Source organism: Elephas maximus, chromosome 12 (assembly GCF_024166365.1).
Source record: "Elephas maximus indicus isolate mEleMax1 chromosome 12, mEleMax1 primary haplotype, whole genome shotgun sequence".
Taxonomy (NCBI): domain Eukaryota; kingdom Metazoa; phylum Chordata; class Mammalia; order Proboscidea; family Elephantidae; genus Elephas; species Elephas maximus.
Genome location: NC_064830.1, coordinates 95,319,551 through 95,338,761, shown reverse-complemented (window position 1 = coordinate 95,338,761; position 19,211 = coordinate 95,319,551). Strand labels below are relative to the sequence as shown.

The 19,211-nt window shown below is 49.4% G+C and overlaps 2 protein-coding genes across 3 annotated transcripts in view; one reads left to right on the top strand and one right to left on the bottom strand.

Moving 5' to 3' along the window:
- Positions 1-9,872, bottom strand: part of LOC126087536 (cytochrome P450 2W1) — a 20,078-nt gene extending 10,206 nt beyond the window's left edge. The window contains exons 1-2 of the mRNA XM_049905063.1: positions 9,782-9,872; positions 1,224-1,362 (exon numbers count right to left, since the gene is read on the bottom strand). Of these exons, the coding sequence (XP_049761020.1) occupies positions 1,224-1,362; positions 9,782-9,872 (230 nt within the window). The remainder of the gene's footprint in view (positions 1-1,223; positions 1,363-9,781) is intronic.
- LOC126086993 (cytochrome c oxidase assembly protein COX19) lies at positions 9,812-19,211 on the top strand. 2 transcript variants are annotated; one of them, XM_049903908.1, is made up of 4 exons: positions 9,812-9,952; positions 11,582-11,693; positions 13,218-13,312; positions 16,979-17,057. In XM_049903908.1, exons 1-4 carry the CDS (start codon positions 9,871-9,873, stop codon positions 16,984-16,986), a joined length of 297 nt encoding a protein of 98 aa, XP_049759865.1. In that variant the 5' UTR covers positions 9,812-9,870; the 3' UTR covers positions 16,987-17,057. The 2 variants fall into 2 exon arrangements, with proteins under 2 accessions (XP_049759865.1, XP_049759866.1); XM_049903909.1 differs by lacking the exon at positions 13,218-13,312 and having other exon boundaries at positions 9,816-9,952; positions 16,979-19,211.

Genomic DNA, 19,211 nt, shown 5'->3' with positions numbered 1-19,211 from the left:
TGGCACCAGAAGCAGCTGAGCCTGCTCTGCACCACCTGCCCAGACACGAGGCAGCTGGGCCTGCAGCTGGGGCCCTGTCACCGACAGCTGGGGCCTCACCTTGGGCCTGTCTGCTGAGGGCTGCCACCAGATCCGAAAGCACAGGACAAGGCAGCCTGAGGGCCTGGCCTCAACCCCTTCCAGGGCTGGATCCTCTATTGGCCCTGGAAGGAAAGCTCCAGCCTCATTTTGCACACTCCCTGAGACAGGGAGCTCACCCTGTCTCAGTCAGCCCCTTCCTTTTAATAGCCGAACGCGCTGCAGACTCTGGATCCCTTGTGCACAGTGAGGTGAGGGGCTGGACCAGAGGCTGCTTCCTCCAGGTTGGCAAGGCCTGGGTGCAAGACCGAGGCCTTGGCACTGCCTGAGAGGGACAGCCCAGTTCCTTGCTGCAGGACCCAGTGGGTGCCCACCCGGCAAGGCCTGGCAAGGGCAGGGTAGGCAGGTGGGAAGTCAGTTGAGTGGGTGGGTGGTTGGGTGGAGAAGGGGGTGTTCTGGAACCTGGCCAGGGCTCTGGCTGAGCCAGTTTCTCTCATTGCTTCTACCCTCTACGTGCTCACCTGGGCAGGTATCTATCTTACCTGCAGGATCTTTAGATTCTCCGAACAGCCCTGGTAGTGCGATGGTTAAGCACTTGGCTGCCAACAAAAAGGTCAGTGGTTTGAACTCACCAGCAGCTCCACGGTAGAAAGACCTGGTGATCTGCTCCCATAAAGATTACAGCCTAGGAAACCCTGTGGGGAAGTTCTCCTCAGCACATGTGGGGTCACCAGGAGTTGGAGTCTACTACCAACAACAACAGCAGCCTTATGAGGTCACCTGCTACCCCCTCACTTCAAGGAAGGGGGAGCAGGGACTCTGCTGAGGACTGGTTCCCAGAGATGAGAGAGCTGTGAGGCATTAGCTGCCCCCCCCCCACAGTGCCCTGGGTGGCCTTTGGCCACGTTGGTTGAGCGGCCCCTCCACTACGCATCCCTCCTGGGAGGCAGGGTCTCAGGGTGAAGACACGGCTTAGGAGTGAGAGATACCTAGTCCGATGCCACCTTGGCCTTGCCCACTTTGGCCTTGTGGTCTCGGGCAAGTGACTCCACCTCTGCAAAACTTGGGCATCACAATCCCAGCCATCAAAGGTCTGAATATTCGACTCACAAAGCCATGAGTTACCCAGGGCCTGTAGTGTGTACCTGGGGGGTGCCAACTCAGGAGTCTGGGTCCTGCTGCAGATGCCCAAGAACATGGCAGGGGCTCGAGTGGGTGGGCATGGGCTCATCACCACCAGGGTGACCAGGTGGGACCGGGGTCCCTCGGGAAGGACATGAGGCCCTGCCCGTGGGCGCCATCCAGGTGAGGCCATGTGGGCCCCAGAGTTCCTTAGAGCTGGTCGAGACAGGGCTCAAGTTCAGGGTTGTTGAGTCAAATCTGGCCCAGGAAGGTGGAAAGGGGGATGAAGTTTGTCAATGAATCTCTCAGTGTGACGTGACCATTCAAGGGTTCAAAAAAATGAGTTGCCGTCCAGTTGACTCTGATTCATGGAAACCTCATGGGTGCCAGAGAAGAACTGGGCTCCTTTGATTTTTTTTCTTTAAATTTTCTTTATTTTTTCATTGTTGTTGAGAATATACACAGCAAAATGTGCACCAGTTCAACAATTTCTATATGTACATTTAGTGACATTGCTTCATTCACTACATTCCTCAAGTTGTGCAACTATTCTCACCCTCCTTTTCTGAGTTGTTTCTCCCCCATTAACATAAACTCACTGTCCCCTAAGGGTCCTATCTAAGCTTTCGAGTTGGCGTAGTCAATTTGATCCCGCATAGATAGTTCTTAAAAAGCACGATGCTCAAGGCAGACCTTTTCTACTGGTTAAGCTAAACTATTGTTTGGTTTTGAAAAGACATCAGGGGATATTTCTGGTTCAAGGTTCAAACATTATCTCAGGGCAGTAGTTTCAGGGGCTCATCCAACTTTCATGACCTCAAAAGTCCATGAGGATTTGAAATTCTATTCTGCATTTTCCCCCTTTTGATCGGGATTCTTCTACAGAATCTTTGATCAAAATGTTTAGTCATAGTAGCCGGGCACCATCCGGTTCTTGCGGTCTCATGGCAAAGGAGGCGGTTGCTTGTGGAGGCAATTAGCCACACTTTCCATACCCTTTTCCTGTTCTTGACTCTCAGTCTTCCTCTCTTGCTCCAGGTGAATAGAGATGAATTGTTATGCCTTGGATGGCCGCTTGCAAGCTTTTAAGCCCCCAGGCACTATGCAATGAACTTGGAGGTAGAATAGAAGCACAAACCACGTTATTAGGCCAATTAACTGGGATGTCACATGAAACCATGACCCTAAACCTCCAAACCCAGGAACCAAATCCCATGAGGTGTTTCATTGTACATAAGAAGGCTCAGCAGCTGCTCTCTCAGTCTCTCTCTCTTTTTTTTTTTTTTTTTGTCATTTTTGTAAATATATCTATCACACAACTTTTACCAATACAACCTTTTACACATATACAACTTATCGACGATGACCACAATAATTGGCTGTGCAGCCCTACCTTTAATCATTGCGATTTTTCCATCACTGTTAACTTTCCTTTTCCCCTTCCTTCTCACCTCTGGTAACCACTAATAAATTTTGGTCTCCATACATTTGCCTTTTCTTGTCTTTTTATATAAGTGAGGTCATATAATATTTGTGCTTTTGTGATTGGCTTATTTCACTCAGCATAATGTCTTCAAGTTCCATCTATATTGTAGCACGTATCAAGACTTCATTTCTCCTACTGGCTGAGTAGTATTCCATTGACGTATGTACCACATTTTGTTTATCCATTCATCTGTTGACGGGCATTTAGATTGTTTCCACCTTTTGGCTACTGTGAATAGTGCTGCAATGAACAGTGGTGCACAAGTCTCTACCTGAGTTTGTGTTTTCAAGTCTTTTGAGTATATACCTAGGATATATTCCTGGTCATATGGTTGCTATGAGTTGGAATTGACAGCAATGGGGTTTTTGTTTTTGTTTTATAGTAGTTCTATTTTTATTATTTATTTTTGAGGAAACACTACACTGTTTTCCACAGTGGCTGTACAATTTTGTATTCCCACCAGCAGTGAAGACTTCCAATTTCCCCTCATCTTCGTCAACATTTGTTATTTCCTGTTTTTTTGTTTCTTAGCTATCCTAGTGGGAGGGCAATGGTATCTCATTGTGGTTTGGATTTGTATCTCTCTGATGGCTGATGATGTTGAGCACCTTTACATGTGTTTGGTGGCCATTTGAATGTCCTCTGTGGTAAAATGTCTATTCAAGTCCTTAGTCCATTTTACGATTGGGTTCTTTGTCTTTTTGTTGTTCAGTTGTCAAAGTTTTATACCTATTTTGATTATTAGATTCTTGCCAGATGTATGATTTCTGAAGATACTCTCCCAGTTGGTAGCCTGTTTTTTCACTTTTTTTGTAAAGTCTTTTGATGAATAAAAGTTTTAATTTTTATGAGGTCCCATTTATTTATGTCATCTTTTGCTTTTTGTGCTTTTGTCATCATGTTAGACAATCCACTGTTGAAAGCTAGGCCTTACAGCGTTGCCCCTGCTTGTTCTTCTAAGAATTTTATGGTTTTAGTTTGCACATTTAGGTTCTTAATCCATTTTGAATTTGTTTTTGTGTATGGTGTGAGGCAAGGATCCTATTTCATTTTTCTGCTTGTGGAAATCCAATTTTCCCAGCTCCATTTACTGAAAGAGGCTCTTCTTTCCCATCCAATGGACTTAGCACCCTTGTCAAAAATCATTTGACCACAGATATGTCGGTTTATTTCTGGGCTCTCAGTTCTATTCCACTGGTCTGTGTGTCTATTGTTATACCAGTATCAGACTGTTTTTATTTAAAATCAGGAAGTGTGAGTCCTCCTACTTTGTTCTTCTCTTTCAGCATTGTTTTAGCTATTTGGGGCGTCTTGACTTTCCATATAAAGTTGATCCATAGGGTTTTCAATGGCTGATATTTCTAAAGTAGATGGTCAGGACTTTTTTGTGAGGCACCTCTGGGTGGACTCAAACCTCCAACCTTAAAGCAGCCGAGTACATTCACCATTTGCACCACCTAGGGGCTCTGTATTGGACCCAGAGGAGTCCTAAGTCCAGCCCTATGGAAAGCAAGGAGAACTAGACTTTTCCTGTTGGGGAAGCAGCACAATTCCAGAAGAGCACTTGTAGCAGAGTCCCAAGGGCACTATGTTCAGACATGCAACATCGTGACAGGGTGGCAGGGTAAAGGCTGGGTCCACCAGCCACCCTGGATTCAGCAACATAAGCCAAGGAAGAAGAGTCAGGGGTTTGGAGTCCACCAGACCTTGTTCCAGACTCAGCTGCTCCATTCGTTGGCTGTGGGCAGATGGCATTCTCCGAAGAAGCCATAGCAATATCTCCCAATCCACATGTTCCTGTTGGGTGCCGTAGAGTCAGCTCTGACTCATAGTGACCCTATGTACAACAGCAGGAAACACGGCACGGTCCTGTGCCATCCTCACAATCATTGTTGTTGTAGCCACTGTGTCAATCCACCTCATTGAGGGTCTTCCTCTTTTTTGCTGACCCTCTACTTTACCAAGCATGATGTCTTACAGGGACTGGTCTTTCCTGATGATGTATCCAAAGTAAGTGAGATGAAGTCTTGTCACACTCACTTCTAAGGAACATTCTGGCTCTACTTCCTCCAAGACAGATTTGTTTGTCCAACCTACATGCTCACCCTCCTCCGTTGAGAGGAGGGGTCCATGTTCCTGATCCTTGAATCTGGTGAGCACTCATGACTTCGGTGGAAGTAATGCCACGTGATGTCTGAGGCTAAATCACAAAAAGTAATGCAGCTTCCACTGGTACTCCTGGACACTCACTCTTGGAGCCCAGCCACCATGTTGTGAGGAAGCCCAAGCAGCCCACAAGGTCCTGCCTGAGCTCCCATTGACGGCCAGATTGCCAGCCACTGGGTGTGCCATTTTGGAGTAGATCCCCCAGCCCCCAGCTGATCCGCTGTAGCTGACACCAGGTGGATCTGTCTCCAAGATCTGCCCAAACTTCAAATTCATAAATTATTGCTGTTTTTAAATTTTTCTTTATTTTGTTATTTTTTAGAATATACACAGCAAAACATGTATACACCAATTCAATAGTTTCCACATGTACAATTCAATGACAGTGATTCTTGAAGTTGTACAACCATTCTCACCCTCCTTTTCTGAGTTGTTCCTCCCCCATTAACATAAATTCACTGCCCCCTAAGATTCCTATCTAATCTTCCGAGTTGCTGTTGTCAATTTGATCCCAGATAGACAGTTCTTAAAAGACCATAACCCTCAAGGCAGACATTTTTTTACTAGTTAAGCTAAGCTATTGTTTGGTTTTAAGACTTCAGGGGATATTTTTGGCTCAAGGTTCAAAGATTATCTTGGGGGAATAGTTTTAGGGGTTCATCCAGCCTCCATGGCTCCAGAAATTCTGGATTCCATGAGAATATGAAATTCTTGTCTTCATTTTCCCCCTTTTGATCATGATTCTTCTATAGAAATTGACTGATGTTTTTTGCCACTAAGTTTGGGATACTTTGCTATGCAACCCTAAGCAAGAGACTTGACCCCTTTCAGCTGTAGTTTTCCTATGTGTAAAATGAAAGTAATATTACCGACCTCACTGGATCATTCATTTATTCCAAAAATATTAACTGAGCACCTACTACATGCCAGGCACTGTTCTCCATCCCAGGGAGCCCATGTGAAAATGCCTAGCATATAAGAGGGTTCTACAAATACTCATTTCTCCCCTGCTTTTCGTATCTGAGAACTGCAGATAAAAATTCCTTCCCCTTCTCTCCTAGCAGAGGGTGTTGTACAAAGCAATCATCTTTTGCCAGGTACCAAAAAAAAAAAAAACCAAACCCATTGCCATCAAGTCGATTCCAACTCATAGCGACCTTATAAGACCTTAGAGGACAGAGGAGAACTGCCCCATAGGGTTTCCAAGGAGCACCTGGTGGATTCAAACTGCCGACCCTTTGGTTAGCAGTGGTAGTTCTTAACCACTACGCCACCGGGGTTTCCTTGCCAGGTACAGACATGCCAATTAAAAGCTGGCTGTCACCCCACCCCCACCCCTATCATTGGCCTCCCATACTTCCCTTTCCCTCAGGGCAGTCGAATGGCAGTGTCTTGAGCAACCTCTGCAGGAGGGGTGCCTCATTTACTGTTAAGTGGTGTCATCTGGTTCAGCGGAAAAGTGCTGGACCATGAAAGCTCCTTTGTCCACAGCCCTGGAAACATATTAATGAATAACCCTTATGGCCCCTGATTCCAGCAGTGTAGATGGTTGTCTATATGACAAGAGCAAGGTGCAATTTTCCTTTTGTAGTTTCAAGTGGGCCCAGTGCCCCAGCTGATCAAGCTCAGGCTCCTGGGACAGGTTTCCTGGCAGCCTTGGGCCCTCCCATGCAGGCCCTGCACGGGCCATCCACACACATTCAATGCCAGCCCTGTGCTAGGCCTGGACATGAAGAGGTGGATCTGACTATGGGGCCCAGAAATCCAACACTACGCACTGCTGGAGGGGCAGGCATGCCTCAAGGAAGCGAGATCTGGGACGGCTTCCTGAAGGAGGGGGCATTCGAGCCAGACCTTGACAGGGACAAGCTTCAGAGGTCTAAATTCTGGAGCTGTAACCTTTTTAGTGGGGCCTCTGTTGATGCAAATGGTGAACACACTCGTCTGCTAACCAAAAGGTAGAGGCTGGAGTCCACCCAGAGGCACCTCAGATGACAGGCCTGATGACCTGCTTCTAAAAAATCAGCTACTGAAAACCCTGTGGAGCACAGTTCTGCTCTGACACACATGGGGGTGCCATGAGTCAGGGTCAACTCGGTGGCAACTGGTTTGCCCTCCTAAGTGTGATATTTTTCTTGTGGTTCTTTGCTGAGGAACCAGCTGTTTTCCTGTCTTGCATCTGTTCCCCTTGTCTGGGGCAGCAGTTCCTCCATTTTCCTCTGGGGGGATAGACTATACTTCCGTTGCGGATTGAGTTGGGGCGCTCTCAAATATCTCCTCCTTCCTGGGAAGCTCTACGTCCTCTTGGAACTTCTGCCACTGCTCTGTGCTGTGAGGCCGGACTTCCCTAAGACTCTGAGCACCGCGGCCCTGTCTGCCCCAGGCTGGAGTCAAGTGGGGGACACTGGGAAAGTTACTTAACCACCCTGACCCTCAGTCTCCTCATCTGTAAAATGGGAACAATACTCTCTATCTTTCTAACATGTGAGTATGAACTGAGATAATGTACAGATGAAGATGCTGGAGAAAGGGTCACGAATCTGGCTCTCTGCCAGGCAGCCACTGTGGCCACTGCTGCCAAAGGGCTTGCTGGACTCTCTCTCCTGTTCCTGGCACCCAGGTAGCTCCGGGCCAGTTTCAACAAACACGGAACAAGTGTGAGACCTCCTGATCTTGTCTTTTTTTCTGTCTTTTTGCTCTACTTTCTAGATAAATTCTGTTATTTTCAAATCCTTCTATTTAATTTTTTATTTCTGTTATCATATGGAAACCCTGGTGGCGTAGTGCTTAAGTGCTATAGCTGCTAACCAAAAAGTCGGCAGTTCGAAACCAGCAGGTGCTCCTTGGAAACTCTGTGGGGCAGTTCTACTCTGTCCTATAGGGTCGCTATGAGTCAGAATCGACTCGACGGCAATGGGTTTGGCTTTTTGGTTTTTTGTTATCATATACTAATTTCCAGGAGCTCTTCTTGGTACTCCAAATGTTCCTTCTTCTAACTTTCTGTTCTTGTTTTTCCTTCACCTCCCTGAGGCTATTAATTAAAAATTTAAAATTTTTCTTCTACTTTCTGCATTGTCTCTGTTTCCTCTGAGTGCCTATTTTCCCTGTGGTTTTGCTCTGTCTTTTGTGATGGAGGCTTGTTCCAGTTATCTGGGCCGCTGGGTAACAGACCACCCCACTTTACAGGGATTAAAACCACAAAGCTTCCCCGCCCCCCAAAAAATCAAACCCATTGCCATCGAGTTGATTCCAACTCACAGCGACCCCATGTGCATTAGACTAGTACTGTTCTATGGGGTTTTCTTGGCTGTAATCTTTTATGGAAGCAGATTGCCAGGCCTTTCTTCAGTGGCACTGCTGGGTGGATTTGAATCGCCACCAACCTTTAGGTTAAGTAGCCGAGAACAAACCATTTGTGCCACTCAGGGCCCTTTTAAAACCACAACAATTCCTTTATGATTATCTCTCACTGTTGTGTGAGTTGGCTGGGCTCAGCTGGGTGGTTGTCATCTGAAGTCTCTCATATGTTTGTTGTCCGATGGTGCTGGAATCATCTCACACTCTTCCTTCTTCACACGGCAGCATTTGATGGCTGAGAACTCAGTGGGTATTGTCAACCAGAACACCTTCATGTGGCCTCCGCCCTGTGGCTTGGGCTTCCTCACAGCATGGTAGCTGGGTCCCGAGAGACAGAGTGGAAGCTGCCAGTTTCTTAAAGGCCCGGAAGCTGACCCTGCACCACATCTGCCAAATTATATTGGCTAAGCTGTCACAGAGTCCAGATTCAAGGGGAGGGGACATAGACCCCCCAACTCTTGCTTGGTGGCATGTCAAAGAATTTGGGGCCATGTTTTAAAACTGCAAAATGCTGAGCTCAAATGTATGGTGAACACTTGGTTATATGGTTATATTTAACAGAGGAGGGTCCTCTGGTCTCCTGCTGGGGTAAGTGGGTGTTAAATCAGCCCTCCGCCAGCATCCTGGGAGCCAGGTGGGGGCATGAGCTGGCTCAGGTCAGCTGACCCACCTGACCCCTTTCTGCATTGGGCCTTTCATCCCACTTTGCCATTCGGTGTTCCTGAGTCTGGGGTCTCTCTGACTGACCTCTGCCTGGTGGGGCCAGCAGGAACCTGGGGGTCTAATTGCTACACCAAATCAGGCTGAGGTATAGGGCTCCCCAGAGCCTCCCACTCCAACCTAAGAGAGCTGGTCTGGAGGCGGCTGATATGAGCTCTATGCCAGTGGGGACCTCATCTGCTATTGTCGGGTTGGCAAGGCTGGTGCAGGAAATGCTGAGGATGGGATGGGTGAGTGGAGGAGAGAGGAGCTCACCGCCCATCCACGGAACCTCAGACGGGCCAGCTGCAAGGGCCAGCGATCCACTTCCTCCATCATTCAGATGAAAACAGAGGCCCAGAGAGGAGAGGGCTTGCCTGGCCTGTCGGTGGTGGTGTTGCCATAACGATAAGAGCCTCTGCAGGGGCTTTACTGCTCACTCTCTTAGTGCATTTCTTACCTCTGTGTAGATGGAGAAACTGGTGGACATGGGCTGGGAGTCGCCCCGCCCTCAGGCTACAGTGGGACCAAGCTGTGTGTCTTTAGGTAGGTCACTGAACCTCTCTGAATTTCCATCTCCTCCTCCACACCTTGGCGACGGTGGCCCAACTTCTGCCCAGCCAAACCCACAAAAAAACTCAGTGCCCGTGGAGTCAATAGAGTAGAACTGCCCATTAGAGTTTCCAAGGAGCGCCTGGTGGCTTTAAACTGCCGACCCTTTGGTTAGCAGCTGTAGCACTTAACCACTAGGCCACCAGAGTTTCCTCTGCCCAGCCGCGAGGGTTAAATGGGGAAAGTGTGGGAGGAGCCTGACTGGTCCGGCTGCAGCGGGGGCGGGGCCACCGCTCGATGCGCTCGTTGCTCGCGCGGCACCTGCTCGGCGATCGGCCGGCTGCCCTGCGTGCTGCGTGCTGCGTGCGTTGCGCTCCGAGGTCGGCGTTGTTGTCTTAGCCGCTGCCATCATGTCGACAGCCATGAATTTCGGGACCAAGAGCTTCCAGCCGCGGCCTCCGGACAAAGGCAGCTTCCCGCTGGATCACTTCGGTGAGCGGCGGACGCCTGCGGGAGGGGCCGCCGCTCGCAGCCGATCTCCGAAGTCCAAGCCCTCGTTTGTCGGAGGAGGAAACTGAGGCCGCGGAGGGCCGGCGGACCCAGACTCAGCCCCCAGTCCCAACCCCCAGCCCCAAGTCCTAGCCACGACCCCAAGTCCTAGCCGCGGCCCCCAGGCCCGAGTGCGTGTTCCGGGAGGAGCCCCCCCTTCCCCGCCGATGTTAGGGAATGTCGGTCTCCCAGGGCCCGGCCTGTCCTGAGCGCTTGACACCCTGGCCTCGGTGAACCCCATGATCTCGTAGGAATACTGGCTTCTGCTGAGGTTCAGATGAGAAAACCAGGGCAGCGAGTGTCAGTATATCGCCCAGGGTCACCAAGCTGCGGCGCCGACCCCGCCCCCCAGCCCCGTAGATGAAGCTGGACAGGGACTGCGGCCCCTCCCGTGACAGGGGGAGGGACCGGGACCCTCCGCTTTGGGATCCCAAATCCTGCGCTTCCTTTGGAACTTCTTGCCCAGGTGACTGCTCTGTCTGTCGCAGGGCAGGTTGGCACTCACGCATTCTGTGGGGTGTACCGAAAAATCAGACACTGAAAATCCTATGGAGCTCAGTTCTACTGTGACATATTGGGGTCACCACGAGTTCTTGGCAACTGTTTTGATTTTTGGGTTATATAACCCAAGAGGCAAAATTGAGTATATTTTGTGGATACTTATGTAACCCGAAGAAGTCCCAGGGGGGCACAGTTAAGCATTCAGCCACTAACTGAAAGGTTGGAGGTTTGAATCCACCCAGAGGCACCTTGGAAGAAAGGCCTGGCAATCTACTTCCCAAAAAGACAGCTATTGAAAACCCTATGGAGCGCAGCTCTACTCTGACACACCTGGGGTCACCGTGAGTCAGAGTTGACTCTGCGCAGCTGTTTTTGTTGTTAGGGAGTAAGAAATGCTTGAGTTCTTTAGAGGAAATGCCATGTAAATAAACACATTTTTGGCAGTTATGAAGTCTACGGTTTGTTAAACTTGAACTTAGTGATTCATCATTGCAAAACTGAAAAATGCTGCTGATGCTGGCATGTTTGGGGCCAGAATCCTGGTTTGGGTAGGCCATTGAGGGGAGCCTTTGTGGAGGGTACGGGTTCAGAAGTAGATTCCTTTTTCTCCAACATTCTATTATGAAATCTTCCAAACAAACGGTAAAGTTGCAAGGATTTTACCTGAACTACCCTATGCCCCGAGGGTCAGTGAAAAAGAGAAAGACCCTCAATGGGATGAATTGACTCAGTGGCTGCAACAATGGGCTCAAGCATAACAGCGATTGTGAGGATGGTGCAGGACCAGGCAGTGTTTCCTTCTGTTGTCCGTAGGTTTGCTATGAGTCAGAACTGACTCTACAGCACGTAACGACCATTACAACAACAACAGCAACCCTGTGTCCACTACCTGGGTTCTGCCCTTAATATCTTACCCTCCTTGCATTCCCACAGGATGGATTTGATTTTTTCCAGTGTTGTTTTCAGGATGTTTCTGAAGGAAGCAAATTTTGAAAGGAAAAATGAAGTAGATCTGTAGTTAAAGATACTGTTTTACTTTAAGAAGAAACATGGTTTTCTCTTTCATTCCAGGTGAATGTAAAAGCTTTAAAGAGAAGTTCATGAAGTGTCTCCGAGACAATAATTTTGAAAATTCCTTGTGCAGAAATGAGTCAAAAGAATATTTAGAATGCAGAATGGACAGGCAAGTACACTCTTAACAGTTAATGACTTCTCCCACCTTCAGGAAGGTTATTCCTCCCTCCCCCCCGCCCCCGCCCCCACCCCCAGAGGTCATTACAGCACGTCTTATCCGGGCCTGATGTTTAACTAGTGTGTTTGAGAGCTGGGGAGTTGTTCACCGTGAATTCGAGGCTTATCAGATTAAATTGTACTAAAGGGTGTTTGGCAATCTTGGGGACCTTTTCTCCAGTGACAGCATTACACACGATTCATTCTTCAGGGTGTTTTCTTTCCAAGTTTGGGTGCTACGGGCCCGTCACAATGGTTTCAGAGTCGTACATCATGAAAGTGCTGACTGAGTCGAAAGGGCTGAGGAGTGTGGGCGCAGTTCTTTCTTCCACGTTGTCAAACCATAAAAAACACGCTCTGGTATTTTGTTCCCTCAAACTGGGAATGTGACAGGGAAGACAATGGGCTGTTTAAGAAATGATGAAAGATGAATGGTCCTTCCTGTCCCAACCAGAATTTGCTAGAATTCAGTTTGGAACAAAACAAAACTTTTCTAACCGTGTTCTGTGGAGATTTTACTTAACGTAAGAGCTGTTCTAATCCCTCATGTAACATATAATTATGTAGCTAGATCTTTTGGGTGGGGAATGGTGGGAGCTTTTACTTCTGCCTTTTGAGCCGGTTGTTAGCTCACAAAGGAATTAGGTCTTCAGACAGCCTTGTCTACTGATGACAGGTTGACAGAAACCCACCCAATTTAGGCCTAGTTTTCATTTTCCCATAACAGACTCAGACATGTCCCCCAAGGCAGACTGTTGTGCTTTTCGGGCTGCACACATATGTTTGAGGGTCATCTGGATAGATGTTTGGGACTTTGAGAGTGAAGGGCCTTCTTGGTGTGCACCTCACATTGAACCCTTGTTCTGCCTCTGAGCTGTTATTCGTGGTCTCCTCCAGGGGCTTCACTCTGACAAAAGGCCACACCCATCCAGCCCGTCCCATCTTGAAATAGCATGTTAATTGGGTCCACCTGCTTCCTTAGAGAGCTGGGGCTGAGTGGATTTCTCCTTGATGCCACCTTGCTATGGAGGCAGGCATGGAGCAGGTCTCTGCTGGTGCTTTCTGTGAGAGAAGTCACCCCTGGCGCTGTAAAGGTGGGCATGGAGTGGGTCTGCTGGTGCCCTCTGGGACAGGTCACCCCCCGTGCTATGGAGACAGGCATGGAGTGGTCTGGTGCCCACTGTGGGGCAGGTCACCCCCTGTGCTGTGGAGACGGGTGTGGAGTGGGTCTCTGCCTGTGATTTCTGGAGCAGGTCACCCGCCTTTTGAGCACGGTTTCCTCACCTTTAAAACCTGAGTAACCATGGCTTCCACACAGGACAGGTGGTGAACTTCAGCAAATAGAGTAGTCGTAGCTGGTGCCAACGACAGCGCCCACACAGGCAGGCAGGTGGGCACCCAGCAGGTCCCTGGCTGTCCTGATGGAGGACCCCAGGGAGGACCAGCGCAGGACCTTCTCTTTTTCCCGATTTTCCAGGGGAGTGGGCTGCAACCGGCTGTCCAGGCCCACCCTGAGGCTGGGCTCTGCTCAACACACCTTCTGGACACAGTGTGGACGTCTAGCCCTCAGAGGTCTGCGGTGGGGAGGAGGGAGGGTGCAGCTGGCTGCTCCGCGTGGCTGCCATGACCAAGTGGTTCTGTCAGCTGGTGGTGCAGTTCTTAGATGAATGGGCAGGGGGTGCGTGTGTGTGTGAGTGTGTGCACAGGTCTTTGTCTGTATCTGTGAGTGAGCATGCGAGGCAGTGTGTGTGAGTGCACACTTCTGTGTCTGTGTGTTTGAGTATGCGGGTGTGTGGGTGTCTGATTTGGTCAGTTATTTTGACTGTAGAATTTTGGTTTTTTGTTTTTAATTAAAACTTTTCAAACAAAAGTAGAGGATGGTGATCCCTCCAGACACCCACCACCAGTTTGTGATTGTCAAGATGCTGACATACCGGCTTCTTTTATCACCCCCTCCTGTTTCTAGCTGTTTCTTTTCTAACTGCCTTTTTTCCTTTTGTGCTGAAATCTCAGACATTATTTTATCCCTATTTTCTTCCATATGCATCTTTGTTTTTAAAAAGACGTTTTCTTACATAACCACAATAGAGTTTTAAAAGTTGCCTCATCGAGGACTCACTCAGCCTGACAGGAAAGTGTAGTGCTTTTTTAAATGCGGCTCATGTTTTCTCATGACGGAAAAGGTGGCATTGGGGTGGCTTTGCCGACAGAGACAACAGCAAACGTACTTGTGGTCTAAGATCATAAAGCTCCATAATGATCTGAAAATTCAGGCTGCTCCTCTAGCGTGGGTGTCAGGGTACTGGCCACTCAGCCATCGGGGTGCTGGCCACTCAGCAGTGGCCAAGGGGCTTCACTGCTCACTGCCTGTGTGGCCATGGACACATGTTTTAGTCACGCTAAGCTCAGTGTCTTCACCCATGTAGCAGAACGGTCCTAGTGCCCCCTTCTTGGGTTGTTGGGGAATAAAAGAGACCATCCTTGTAAAGCACTTGGCACAATTCAGGGTCTGCTGGCAACAAATCCTAGTCGTCAGCGTCATTATCGTCGCTGCTGTGGGGAATGTGGAGTGAGTAACTGGCAGGTGAATCACGAGCTAAATGCCTCTGAAATGATGACACTCTGATAAACCGTGAGGAATCATTTTGCTTTCTATGAGGATTCCAGAGTGGTTCTTTCTGAGGTGATCTGAATGGCTCAGACCTTTAGAACCAGCGGGTCAAAAAAGGAACTTTTTTCTTAGTAGGTTCCCTTATGCTAAAAAGAGGCTTTAAAAGCATTCTTTTGGCTTTGTTGTTGTTGTGTGCTGTTGACTTGATTCTGACTCATAGCAACTCTATATAACAGAGTTGAACTGCTCCATAGGGTTTCCAAGGCTGTAATCTTTACGGAAGCAGATTGCCAGGTCTTTCTCCCGTGGAGCTGGTGAATGGGTTCAAACAGCGAACCTTTCAGTTAGCAGCTGAACGCCTAACCACTGTGCCACCAGGACTCCTTTCTTTTGGCTTTAGGACATGCTAAGAGCTATAGTTGTTGTTTTTTGGTGATCTTTCTCAGGAGCTGGGCTTCAAGGGTTTGTAGAGGGGAATACCTTAGACCAGGTCTTAGTGGCTGGTGGTGTTTCCTCCTGTTCCTTCCTCCTGCCTCCAGACACCCAGGTGCCCAGCATCACCAAAGGCAGCACAGAGGGGAGCAGCAGCTATGGCATTGCCCACTGCTGTCAGAGCAAGCTACCACAAACTCAGTGGCTTAAAACAGCACGAATTTATCTTCTTACGGTTGTGGAGGTCACAGGTCTGATGGGGTCTCTCAGGGTGTCAGCAGAGCTGCGTTCCTCCTGGGAGTCCCTGGGGAGAATCCGTTTCTTGCCTGTCCCAGGTCCTAGAGGCACTGTCATCCTCAGTGCGTGGCCCCTCCTGCCCCTCAACACCAGCCACACTGCCTCTCCCAAGCCTGCTTCCTCTGCAGGTTGTTCTCTCCAACCGAAGCTGAAGCTGGAAAGGCGCTCTGCTAAAAAAGGGCTCCTGTGATTGGATCGGGTTCCCCAGAGGACCAGGACAATCTCCCATCTCAGGCTCCAAAGCCTGAATCACGTAATCACCGTCCTGTGGGTTCAGGCATGGACACCTTTGGGGAGCTCCAGTTTGGTCAGCCCAGCAGCTTGCAGAGAGAGGTCTGAGAGGCCAGTTTCAAGAGCTGTTGGCTGGATACACTCTTCTGGCAACATGTGGCAAGAACTGATTACTGTTCGCCTAATTTGGGTTTAAGGAACAAACCACCACTGTGGCTTATAAATTCCATAGCTGTAGTTCTTTTCATCTATCAATCCTGGGGACATTTTCTTGAATGGCAAGTGGTGGACCCAGGGTGTTGGTGGCTTGGGGCTCTGCCTTCTAGGCCTGGTGTGACAACAAGTGGAGTGGGTTAGGGGGCGTGGAGAACTCGGTCAGGCACTCGCTTAGGCTGCAGGCACGTGATTTTATGATTGGTAGTCCTGAGCACTCATTCCCTGTGACATCTGAGCCCTGATCTGGAGTTGGCTGAGTACTAAACCAGCACCCCCATCCCTGGAGCAACATCTTAGGGAAATTCTTTGTAGGGGCAAAAACCCCTTTGCAATCCCCGCAGTCAGTAGAGGGCCAGTGTAGCTGGTGCAGTTCCCACAGTCTGGGGGAGGGACTCTGTAGCTGGTGCAATTCCCACAGTCAGTAGAGGGACTGTGTAGCTGGTGCAATTCCCGCAGTCTTTAGAGGGACTGTGTAGCTGGTGCAGTTCCCGCAGTCTGGGGAGGGACAGTGTAGCTGGTGCAATTCCCACAGTCAGTAGAGGGACAGTGTAGCTGGTGCAATTCCCACAGTCTGTAGAGGGACAGTGTAGCTGGTGCAATTCCCGCAGTCTGGGGAGGGACAGTGTAGCTGGTGCAATTCCAGCAGTCAGGGGAGAAACTGTGTAGCTCATTCTCTGACCTCCCTGCCAGGGCTGCGTGCATACTAGCCCTGGGGTGTTCCATTTGGCCAAGTCTCAGAGGTCCTGTGGTGAGGGCGGCACTGCCAGGGCAGCACCCCAGCCCCTCATCTGTACTCAGCTGTGTGGTTGCAGAAGAGGGTGGGGCAGTCTGATAGGTGGGGCCAGGAGCATGACCCCGCCCTGTGGCTGTGGGGCTCTGGCCCAGCAGCTTCCTCCGATGGCCACCCATGTCTGTGGGGCCTGGAGCAGGAGCGAGTGGAGCCCTACGCCGTATGCCCAAATATTTATGTTCTAAGTGACACTAACAAGTTCTTAAATAAAATATGTTCCGGCCTCATCAAACCCACTCTTATCCTGACTGGGCATGCTGGGTACAGAAGCAGAGCCCTGACCTCCCCAGGTCCCTGCTCTGGACCGGGGAGCCATGCAGCCTGCCCTCTCCTCCTGACCTGACCCCCCCTTGTCACCTGTGTGGACCCCCCGACCCCAGACCTATGTGTCCATGCTCTGCCAACCTGCCCAGACAGCTGCCCCTCAGAAGAGAACAGGCCAGGCCCTTGGGTCTCAGAGGGTGGGTTGAAGGGGTTTAGGCTCTGGGTGGGCTCAAGTCTACAATGGCACTGTGCTCTGAGGTTACTCTAGGGCGGTAGAGCAGGATTCAGCAGGACTGAGTGAGCGGTGCTGAAATGTCTGAATGAGGTCACTGAGATGGTCCTCAGGGCTGCTGCTCTCTCTGCCTTCCACCTGACAATGCTCAGTTTCTTTTTTTAGGCAACTGATGGCACAGGAGCCACTGGAAAAACTGGGATTCAGAGATCTGATTGATGGAAAACCAGAAGCAAAAGACAAATGCTGATGGAAGAAGGTCAATGGACTGCACTTTGAGGCATCTATGACGGAGCCTGCACACGATGCCACGCAACCCTGGGGTCTGCTCTGCAATGTCCCTTAAAATGGGGCTTCGGGGGCCTGGGAAGTTCTTGACAAGAAGTCAGGATGGTGAAGCCTTCTTCAAGGATTTGCCTCATAGTTGTGGGGGGAGGGGAGAGGGGGGCGCTTATCCTTAACCTCCCAGAATGGTGTTCAGAAACTGTTATTTCTTTTAGATCCTCACTTTCCCCAAGAGGGTGTTCTGTATTGTCTTTAAATCCGAGTGTGTGGCCAGGTTCAGGGGGGCTTGTGACAGGAGGTAAGAATGCTGGCGTGGTAGTTCAGTTAGCACGGGGATGCCTTGTCCCATATAGTGGTCACTCTACGTCTAAGACTCTTGAGTATCTGTTCAGTGCTACTGTGATAAACGCTCACGGATTTCAGCCTGTTATTAGACAGGTAATGTCAGCAGACAGCCATTCTAGCAAAGTGCTTTCACTTTTTACTCAGAATTGGGTATGCCACTGTATTTCCTCCTTTTACCAAAATAGAGCATAAAACAGGAAGTGAGAATAATTGCAGCTTTTGGTATGTTCGACTTCTTGAGTTTCCTGGTTGTGCCTGAACACCATGGATCTTTCTAATAACAAGATCATTTTCTGGTTTGTGTCAGACTGTATTTGTAGAACTAGAGGCTTAAGTTCAGTAACTCATCTATCGTACCGGAAACTAGGGTGCCAGTACACTTGTAGTTTGATCTGACAAGTTGTCTCTGGATTTTTTACAGGACAAGAGCACCTCTACTTTACACTAACCACACTTGCTTTGGCATCCCCTGACATGTAAGGAAGTGGTGGTGCTGTGCTGCCATGGTTTTCATTAGCAGACACTTAGAGCAGAGGGCTTCTCCACTCAGCTGATCCCGAATCACTGTGGACAATTTAAACGTCCCCGGCTCCTGAGCCCTGAGGCAGAGTTCCTGGGGTGTTTTGAAATGTGGCTAGGTTCACAGCCATGTGCATTGAAGTGCCGTTGGGTCCAGGCCTGTCCCCTCCCCTGCTCGGCTCTTCAGGAAGGCACTGGCCCTGTGACTGCTGGCTCATGTCTGAGTCTGGCCAGTGGAGGACCGTGGCAGAGAATGGCAGTGGGGAGAGGCCCAGCATCGCTGCAACACTGGCTGTGTTCCTGTAGCTCCAGCAGCCAGGGCACAACCCCACCCCAATTCTTGCTGCATCTGGCGACCCCAGGCCTGGACCTCCCTGGGACTGCGAGTAGTGGAAGCTTATCTTCTGCTCTGTGTCCCGTTCTCTGCATTTCCGTCCCTTTGTTTCGGGGCTCACATGGCCATATCTTGGTCAGCCCCTTGCTGATTGGGTGACCCAGCGGAAGGTTCACCATGCCCTCAGCTCTGCTGGCTGGTTCTTACTACCACTTCCATATTTCCCAACAATGCAAGATACGCACAGGACTGATCATGGCAGCCTGGCTTGTCATTGGAAAATATTTGAAGTAACCCAGGTACCCTACATAGGAGAGTGTGACCCGTCCAGGAGCCCCACGCAGCCACGGGAAGGAGAGGAAGACCCCTGACCGCCACAGGTGATGCCTAGGACCTGTTGTCCAGTGAAAACAGCAGAGCGCAAAAGAGTGCCTGTGGTCCGTTAAAAAAAGAGCCCTGGTGGTGCAAAGATTAAGCACTCAGTGGCTGTTAACCAAAAGGTTGGCAGTTCAAACCCACCCACCAGGAAAAAGACCTGGTAATCTGCTTCCATAAAGAAGCCAAGAAGACCCTATGGGGGAGCTCTGCGGTCACATGGGGTCACTATGAGTAGGAATTGACTTGACAGCACCCAGTAACAAGTCTGTTAAAAAGATATAAGAAAATATACAGATATATGTTTATTTGTACAAAAAGGAATTCAGGAAGGATAAATGAGAAGCTAAGGAGAATATTGACCAACAGGAGTGGATGGGCACAGGGTGGGGAGAAAGGAGACAAGGGGAAATTTTTTTTTCTGCAAACCTGATTTTTTTTCTTTTTTTTATTATTGTCTGGAATTGACTCGAGGGCACTGGATTGGGTAGATGAAGGTTTACAGGACAAACTAGCTTCTCATTAAACAATTAGTGTACA

Bases quoted from the DNA above. Each gene is read 5' to 3' on its own strand.
- LOC126086993 (XM_049903908.1), top strand. From the start codon at position 9,871: ATGTCGACAGCCATGAATTTCGGGACCAAGAGCTTCCAGCCGCGGCCT. The intron at 9,953-11,581 runs GTGAGCGGCGGA...CTTTCATTCCAG, and splicing joins CTTCCCGCTGGATCACTTCG to GTGAATGTAAAAGCTTTAAA. The intron at 11,694-13,217 runs GCAAGTACACTC...CCGATTTTCCAG, and splicing joins TTAGAATGCAGAATGGACAG to GGGAGTGGGCTGCAACCGGC.